A 9,082-nucleotide genomic window follows, 5' to 3' on the forward strand; every position below is an offset into this window, starting at 1 on the left:
AGTGGGTATCACGCAGATTTCAAAGTATTAGGTAATAATAAAGCTGAAGATAATAATGATAATAGTAATGCAAATAATGATAAAAATAGTAACGAGCAATGATGTTGATGATGATATAGTATAGTAATAATAATTTTGTTTATGTAGCACAGGAACATTATTCTATATATGGTCTTAATGATCAATGTAGTGTATTTCAATATGTAAGAATGTTGGTATGGTTCGGTTATCCGTATATTATATTCTTGCTGAAGAAGTTTCTTTCTCCAATTAGAGAAGGATCCAAGCGAATATTTCTGCATACTCATGCATATTTTTAGATGAATCTCAAGGGATCTTGCATGTAAACATGTAACTACTTTAGTTAACTAATTATTTAATTAGCTACTAGCTAAAACGAAACTCCTCTTACAATTATACATAAACTGGAGTATATATATGATCAGAAAGTACAGAGTAAAGTGGTGATAATATTGTAACCCAAAAGAAGAAATAAAAAAAGGTCTGATGATCATGCAATTCGAAGCGTTTAGCACACATACACCTAATTAAGCGATCTCACTGAAAAAAGGGGTCCTCAAAAAGAAGGTCAGACCAAGCTGAAGTAGCCACTCCTGCATAGCTTGAAGTGCTGCAAGCATCACCCAAGTTGTTGCTTACTGAAATCTCTGTCACTGTCACGGGAGGAGTCACAGAAGTAGGAGATAGAGTAGTATTTGAAGACGAAGGAATATTCCATGGATTATTTGGAGAGTTTTCACCTTGGCTCAAGGCAGTAAATGGATCTGGAGCTTGATCATTAACCATGTCCTTGTTTGGTGGTGTTGGGTATGTTTGCAAGTCAGGCAAATGAGAGAAAGGGACTGAATTATCTTGGACTACTGGTTGAAAATTACCAACTGGGTATTGTGCAGTAGGGTCTTGAATATCCAGTTGAGATGAACAGAGTGAATTCAAAAGATTAATGGTCTCCATGTCAGTGAAGTCATTTAGGTTGTTTGCGGTAGCAGCTCCAAAGGAATTGTTATTAGGTTGGAGGAGACATTGTAGATATTGAAGCCTAGCCATTTGAGAAGCTTCTGCTTGTAATCTCAAAGCTTGTTCATCCCAGCAGGACTGGTGACTGCTTCCATGGTCTAAAAGCTCTTTCAAATTGACAAGAGCTAGAAGATGAGGCAAGCTAGAGAAGATATCACTCCGGGGCCGGTGAGTCATCGGATCAAAACCCATCTGAATCAGCTTTTTCTTCAAATGGGTATTCCAGAAATTTTTTATTTCATTGTCCGTCCGACCTGGTAGGTGGCCTGCAATTGCTGACCATCTTGTCAAGAACCAAAAGAAATAAAAGGGTAAGATTCTGGTTTATACATCAAGAAAACATATGTATAAATTTGAAAATTATCTTGCTAGATATATACTAAAACAATAATCTACCTAATAGTGATCTTGATTGACTAACAGTGTGACATTAGGATATTTTTCCTATATAGAATAATTAATTAAATTTGTAAAAAAAAAATGGAAATTACTTGTTGCCGAGAATGGAATGGAGATTCAGAATTGTTTGTTCTTCTTCTTGAGAAAACTTCCCTCTCTTTATATCCGGCCTAAGATAGTTTGTCCATCTTAACCTGCAACTCTTGCCGCATCTATTCAACCCTGCACATACAATAACAGAAAGAAAAGAACATCAACCACTAGACTCCTTGAGAGAGAGAGAGAGAGAGAGAAGTGTTTATATTTTTATGTGGTTTAGTACGTACCTGCAAGTTTTGGAAGGGCTCTCCAGCTTCCATGGCCATTTTTCTGAATGTATTTCATAAGTTTCTGATCTTCTTCAGGAGTCCAAGGGCCTTTCTTGAGGCCACTCTCATCACAACAAGGAGATCTTCCCATTTTTCTTTACCTAAGAAGATTTGGTTTGCCTCCGCCAATCCTACCATCAATAATTCACACACCCCTCTATTTATATACACCATGTTCTTGTCGCCTCCAATCACATCGAGGGCTGACTGACGTGCTACTCTCCTATTTGCTAGCTAAACAACTACAACCTTTTTCTTTTGGAAATGACAAATACACCCTCTATTCCTATGACTACGCTGTCTGAATTCTCCAGTTCTAAACATTAGATATATGATTATGTTGGTTTTGACAATGTGTGGGTCTTGATTATTAATCATAAGTGGACCATGGTTTTTTGGGTAGTGAATAAATGGCCCACTCTGCAGACATATATAGCGACTAAAACAGTGTGATTGAGTTGCCTCAAAAATCTTACTCGTCCCGATCAAGGGATTTTATAATTCATAATTTCATAGCTAGTGTGCTCAATTCACCAAAGCTTTGCTGTGATAGTGTTTGGGCTACGACAAATTGGAAAATGTCACACAAGCAGGTTATAGCTTTAATTAGCTCCATTAATCTTGCAATATTTTGATCAAGAGTAAGGTATATGTATATGTATATGTGTGCATGTATGCATGTATGTATTAATCTATAGATCAGCATTAAGAAAATGCAATGCAGCAGTTCTCATATACACACACTTTTCTGCTATTTGATCAGATATTTTGCATAAATTATTTAGTCATTATTGCCTCTTTTATTGTTCTGGCATTAGCCATATGCCGAAAAGTGGCAAAATGTTCATTATTTGACTACAATGTTAACAACATTATTGGCCTCCTTATCTGTGAAGAGTTATGATCTTTCTCTGTAAGTTATAGTAAGTATTTCTACTCATAAGCATTTTATCAAACGGTAACCAAATAAACAAGATGTCGAGACAGTTATAAATTGAGGGCTACATACGAAATAACAAAAGGCCGTATATAAAGAGCTAACCCTAATTCCTAATGAGCAAATAAGCAAAACCCTAATTCTAATGGGTAAGGGATGCAAACTTAAGCCCACAAGAAAACTCATTAAAATACTAAACTACTCTTACACAATAATAAAATAAATTGACTAGCCAACAGATGAAATTCATCCAAAATTTTATCAAAAATTTAAGTGCTTCTTATGAAAATACACCTACAAATTTCATTAAAAAAATTTCTTTTAAACGGTAGTCTAATCGATTTTTTTGGTTATGAAACTCTTCGAACACAACTAAAAGCAGTTTCAAACGGACCTGAAATAAAGTTTAGAAGGAGGAAAGAAAAAAATCACCCAAAAAAAAAACAACGCAGGAAAATTCTGAAGAGTAATACTAGGTAGTAAATTTATAGACTAAATTTATAAACTAAATGATGTGTCACCAATAAGAAATAAGTACATTAATTAACACGTAAGTAATAATCCAATTGTAAACTTTCATGTTTTTTAATTTAGAAAATTTAGTTTACAAATTTAATCTGTCTAGTGTTACCAAAAAACCAACCAAAAAAATTGTGAATATATATATAAGTAGATTAGTAGCTAGAAGTCAGCAAACAGGAACAGGTGGCACGTCATCGGTGGTTGGAGGAACTCATTCCATGCACGCAACGAAGGCCCTTATTTCGTCATTGATTGCATGGTTCTCATAATATTAGTCACGTATAAAAATGAAGGAATGGGTCCTCTCATTTCTGAAATATTTGGCCAGCTTACGCATGAACTCAATATAAATACCCACTATTCTCGTCTCAATTTGCCTTCACCATTGCACCTTTCTCACTTTCTCTCTGGAAAAGAAGAAAAACCAAAGCTAATTAAGAAATAGGTTTTAGTACTACCTAGTCCCACTTCGATCACATTGGCCCATATTACGAATTTACATATATTAATATTTTGTGTCATTAATCCCGTCCATTTTTATTTCTCCAAGAATTATGGCTTGGAAGCTCTAGCTAGGTTGTGCATTGCATGCACACGATACAGTGATGACAATTGCCAAATATGGATTAAAAAAAGTGAAAGTCTGTTTATGAGATAAAATTAATGTTGGCTATTAATGGTCAAAGAACGAAGTAGGATGGATAATAGAATGCACAAAAGAAAAAAACTAGATAGAATTTGTAAGCAGGAAATGATAAACACACATTTTTTTTAGTATCTCACACACTCCTATTTAATCACAATAGTTGATTTCCTTTAATTTATTTAATTTAATGGTTAAAAATAAAAAAGGTGTGTATTAGACGCTAAAATTGGCATGCAAAAATCATTTCCTTTTACAATAAATAAAATAAAGACTTTCTATAGATGTAATTAAATCCCTAAGTTATATTTTATAAAATATCACTTAAAATCTTAGAATCGCATTCAATAGTAACTTGCACACAAACAATTACAAATTGCCAGTCTTATATTCCAACATAAAAGCAAACATACAACCAAATAGCTTAGTCAATACTACGGTCTATTGGTATTTTTCTTCACTTGTAAGTGAGAGGTCTTAGGTTTCACTCTCGCCAAAGGCAAATTTGAACCACATTATTACTTAACTGACCCCCTCCTCTTTAGTGTAGATAATATCGTTTGCTCAAAAAAAAAAAAAAAAAAAAAAAAAAAAAAAAAAAAAACACTTAGAAGATCAGTACGATCATGCTTGTATTTGGTTTAGTAGTTGTCCTCTTATTATGATTCATATATAAGTTACATTTTAATATGTATGGTTTAAAGATTCGTCAAGGATCTTCTTTGTAAACATTATTCTTTTTTTTTTAAATACTTTTTATTTTATTTGTGATGGTTAGTTAAATTTAATATTTTCATTTTCGATAAGCGGCCAAGTGGTGGTTCTTCTTTTTTTTTTTTCTTTTTTTTTTTTCTTTTTTTGAAATGTACATGTTGTATCTGTCCTGTGACATATACGATATCTGGTAAAATTAAGGTCATTCCAACAATGGTATTCCCATACGACCAACCAATAATGTCCTATATATGGTATGTAGTAACAAAAATAAAATTCCAAAAAGTAGATAATAAGCATGCTTAATTATTTTCCTATGTTAGATGTGACATCTCACATCGCTCAAGGGAGTGGATCCTGTAAACCTTATATATATATATATATATATATTCTTATCTCTACCTAGCACGAGGCCTTTTAGGAACTCACTGGCTTCGGAGTTCATAGGAACTCCGAAATTAAGCGAGTTCACACAAGAGCAATCCCATGATGGGTGACCCACTGGGAAGTTCTCGTATGAGTTCCCAAAAACAAAACCGTGAGAGTGTGGTCGGGGCCCAAAGTAGGCAATATCGTGCTATGATGGAGTCGAGCCCGGGATGTGGTGGGGGCCCGGGCGGGGATGTGACAATTTGGTATCAGGGAGAAAAAGTTTTACTTATATTACAAGGAGAAATTCAAAATACGTAGTTTCTTTCAATTGTTCTTATAACATATGAGCTTCATTGATTAAAAAATATAAAATATAAAAAAAATAAAAACTAATATATGAGCTTCAGCCCGCCACAAAACGACGGCAGCTTGTATTTTTAAAAAAAAAACACAAAAGTTTAAACCTTATCGAACTTAAGAGGAAAACACGGTTTTCTGAGGAGTTTGAAATGAATTATTCACAAATATCTTTGTCTTTGACAACCCTAGAGAAACTTCCCAATTTTCTAGTGATCTAAAGAGGAAACAAAAACGGTGTTTGACCAAAAAAAACACTTAACCAAAAAACAAGGACGCAACCATGAAGCAATGAAGCATATTTTCCCTAACCCTAGACACGGATGAACAATCATAAAGCGATCTCTTGATGTAAAGTCATATTAGTAATATCTACATATGCTGTAAAAATCATCTTTGTTTTCAGTACTTACACAAAGATAGGGACCCATTTGACCATTGAGTTGATTAGCCAAGAAGTTGGTGCGGCAAGTGCCCTAAATTCCACCACTTTGAAACGCCAAAGACATCCTTCTTTTACAATTAACCTCGAGAATGCGTCAACGGGCATTTCTTAATGCCTTCGTCCGTTTATCCTTTGTCCTGTTAAGAAAACAAAGAGATTTCATTTAATTTTCACCCAACACGGAGAAACATGCATGCATGAGAAGATTATGATTCTCTGCCAGCCTCAATAAAATTGCAATCTACAAGTAATTTCAATAGGAGCCGACGATTTTTAGTTGAATTTCGGAGAGGAACTCAGTTGGAATGTCCTGTGTCCATTAAATGATTTAACTTATCCAAGCGCTACGTACTGATCATCATATGCATATAGAATTTCTAAAAGAAGAAAACATAACCAACCCACTACAATATACATAATAAGATGGCCGGCATTTATCCTATTTTATCAAAAACTACACTTGAGAACGGGCAATAAGTTCTATAAATATCTTCTCATTACACTTCATGCATGTGCCTATAGATCTATCAAATTCTTTGTCAGGAGAAAAATAAAATGTTCCGAATTATGTACCCGCATGTATATATGTATATGTAAATGAATGTATCTGGGAATCGATGGCAATTCATACCCTTGAAGTATTTTTCGATGGCGAAAGGATATTATATTATATTGTCTTATTAGTAAAGCGATCGAGCTATGTTAAACCTAACCTACAGTATACATATATGTACATGCATACATATATACCATGAGCACGTACATAGGTCAAAGCAACAGGACGCGTGAGAAGTGAGAGAGTGCCATTCATTTCCTTCGTTTTTCTTCCCCTCTGACCTCATTTTGCTGTCCGTACAAGTTTAACTCTTAAAGTGTTCTCAAAGATGAATTTAGAGAGAAAATTAATAACCCTATATATTAATTAACCTTATAAGACCAAGCAATATATTGAACAGGATACCTCGCTAGCAATGAATTAATACGATTTTTTACACATAATAAAACGATTGCTTCTTGAGTTCAACTAAGGTTCCTTGTCGGGTGGACCATCATATATCTCACATCAAAAGAAAGTAATTAGAAACGAGGCAGCTGGTTTAGTTAATTAATTTAATAAATAATAATGTATACATAGGTCTCTAATGATGTCACTAAAACAGACTACTGGGAGTAATTTTCATTAGAAAAGATCATATAGCTGTAATGTCAGCTAAACAACTGAATTGCTTGCTCCCTCAAGTTTCTACCCGATACATCTAAACTCGGACTTTCTATGCCCTCTCTCAGGTCACGTATATTATGTTCCATCTGTCTCTTCATCACTACTCCTTCTCCAAGGACCACACAAAATAATCAGAAAACACCTCCCATTTAAAAATCACAAGCATTAATAGTAATTTCAAGTCGCATGCAAGATATTATTATGAAACATTGACGATTGTTTGTTTGATTTTTCGAAAGATCCAGAAAAGAAGAGCAATTGACCTACTTGAAACAATTGGTTAGTTTCATATGCATTTCCTTTCCCTTTCGCCCATATATAGTATAGTTATATAGGTTTTTTTAAAACCAATGAAAATTAGATTATGAAGCAGATCTGTTGAACACATCTTGCAATATTATAGTGACAGTACATATAATAATTACGTACTTAATTAGAATAATAAACAAATAAACAGAGGCAAACTGCTGAAATTACAAATTACGTACTTCTTTTTCAAGAACGTATCATGCATGCATTTGGTTCTATTAATTTTATTTGTTCATGTCAATGGTGAATTAAGACAGGAAAAAAACTTGACTGCAAGACGACTCAACTCAGCTGTTTCAGATAGACTCAAATCTGATTTTATTTCTGCGACAACCATCGGCTCCGGAAACCGTATCTGCTTCCGCTGCGCACAGCTTTATCGAACACTTACCATTATTAGTAGGATTTCAGTATATTTAAATATATAACGTCATCTAATTGTATTAGTTGTGGTTGATCTCCTTCCTATGGTGTATGAAATCTTTTTCAAAACAAACTGACATTGGCCACCTGACCTAGGTGGGGTTTTGATCTCTCTCTCTCTCTCTCTCTACTAGCGACAATGACAGTTTGAATATGTTTTGTTAAGCGCTTGAATTAACAAATAGAGACTGCAGCAGAGAAGCAACCGAGATTGGTTTATATATGAGAGCAACCTCCATTACGTCCCGTACACGTGAATGGTAATTAAGCATTCATCGAACAACAACTTCACTCTTTTCAACCATTCATACCCCAACAACCCTAATACAAAGCAAAAAAGTTGTGGGGTCTCAGAAATCTATGCTAATTTCATCATATATCTTTACCGTTTGAATGAAAGTTTACGTGTCCATCGAAAGCATTTCTTAATTTACTTCATTATTGTTCTCGTATACCTTTGAACCCTATTGGTTTTGACTCAAGCACGGAGAGAGGGTATATCACCTTTTTAATTATAAGATGCTTGCATTATTTAATAAGAGACTCAACATAGAATATAGTTTCTTCCTAACTGATAGCTACTCTCAGACTAGGACTCCAAATCGTGCATTCAAATTTATAATCACTATCGATCAACCATTGCTCAAGCCTTCTTTATCAATCCTTACTAACATACTACGTACCAAGGCATCCAATTTTCTCAACCATTATGCCTAACATTGTGGAATATATATTATATACATATTTACTAAATAAACATGAACGATATATGTTTCCATATTATCAAGTACTGGTACGAGACATATTCGTGTCCACATTGTACCACTTCTTCAATAGAAGTAAGATTAACCAATAATAAGACTTGTCATTTGTGTCGTGTTTCCATATTCGTGTCGTTTTCGTGACATACCTCATATCTTAACGTGTCATGTCATGTAACACAGTTAAAATGAACGAGTAATATGAACCAAACCGAACTCGACCCATTAATATTAACGGGTAATATGACCCGACCCATTACCCCTTAAAGAAAATATATTTTAAATCAATAAATAATCAATTGAAAAACATAATACTAAATTAGTATATGTATATCACGTTGTCATATAAATATTACTTGAAAACATAAAAACACATTTGTCTTCCAAGTATCACATAAATATTAATTAATGTATAAGTGTGAAAAATATAAAATAAATATATGGGTATATTTATATTGATATATATATATATATATATATATATAAACGCTCGTAATGACAAGCTTTAAAACTTTCGTGAAGGGCTCAACTTCGAAATTCGCCACTATAACCATTAATATCGAAACGTGATA

At 33.8% G+C, this 9,082-nt stretch overlaps 1 protein-coding gene across 1 annotated transcript; it reads right to left on the reverse strand.

Annotated features, from left to right (window-relative positions):
• Window positions 1–455: 455 nt before the first annotated feature.
• LOC137721364 (transcription factor MYB93-like) lies at window positions 456–1,920 on the reverse strand. Its single transcript, XM_068460460.1, has 3 exons — window positions 1,764–1,920; window positions 1,530–1,659; window positions 456–1,321 (listed from the first exon to the last, which is right to left on the reverse strand). Exons 1-3 carry the CDS (start codon window positions 1,894–1,896, stop codon window positions 559–561), a joined length of 1,026 nt encoding a protein of 341 aa, XP_068316561.1. The 5' UTR covers window positions 1,897–1,920; the 3' UTR covers window positions 456–558.
• Window positions 1,921–9,082: the final 7,162 nt, after the last annotated feature.

The sequence above is a fragment of the Pyrus communis genome, chromosome 16, assembly GCF_963583255.1.
Source record: "Pyrus communis chromosome 16, drPyrComm1.1, whole genome shotgun sequence".
Classification (NCBI taxonomy): Eukaryota; Viridiplantae; Streptophyta; class Magnoliopsida; order Rosales; family Rosaceae; genus Pyrus; species Pyrus communis.

Coding starts and splice junctions, on each gene's coding strand:
- LOC137721364 (XM_068460460.1), bottom strand. CDS start 1,896: ATGGGAAGATCTCCTTGTTGTGATGAGAGTGGCCTCAAGAAAGGCCCT. Junction 1,660..1,763: donor AGCCCTTCCAAAACTTGCAG/GTACGTACTAAA, acceptor TTGTATGTGCAG/GGTTGAATAGATGCGGCAAG. Junction 1,322..1,529: donor CATTCCATTCTCGGCAACAA/GTAATTTCCATT, acceptor GTTCTTGACAAG/ATGGTCAGCAATTGCAGGCC.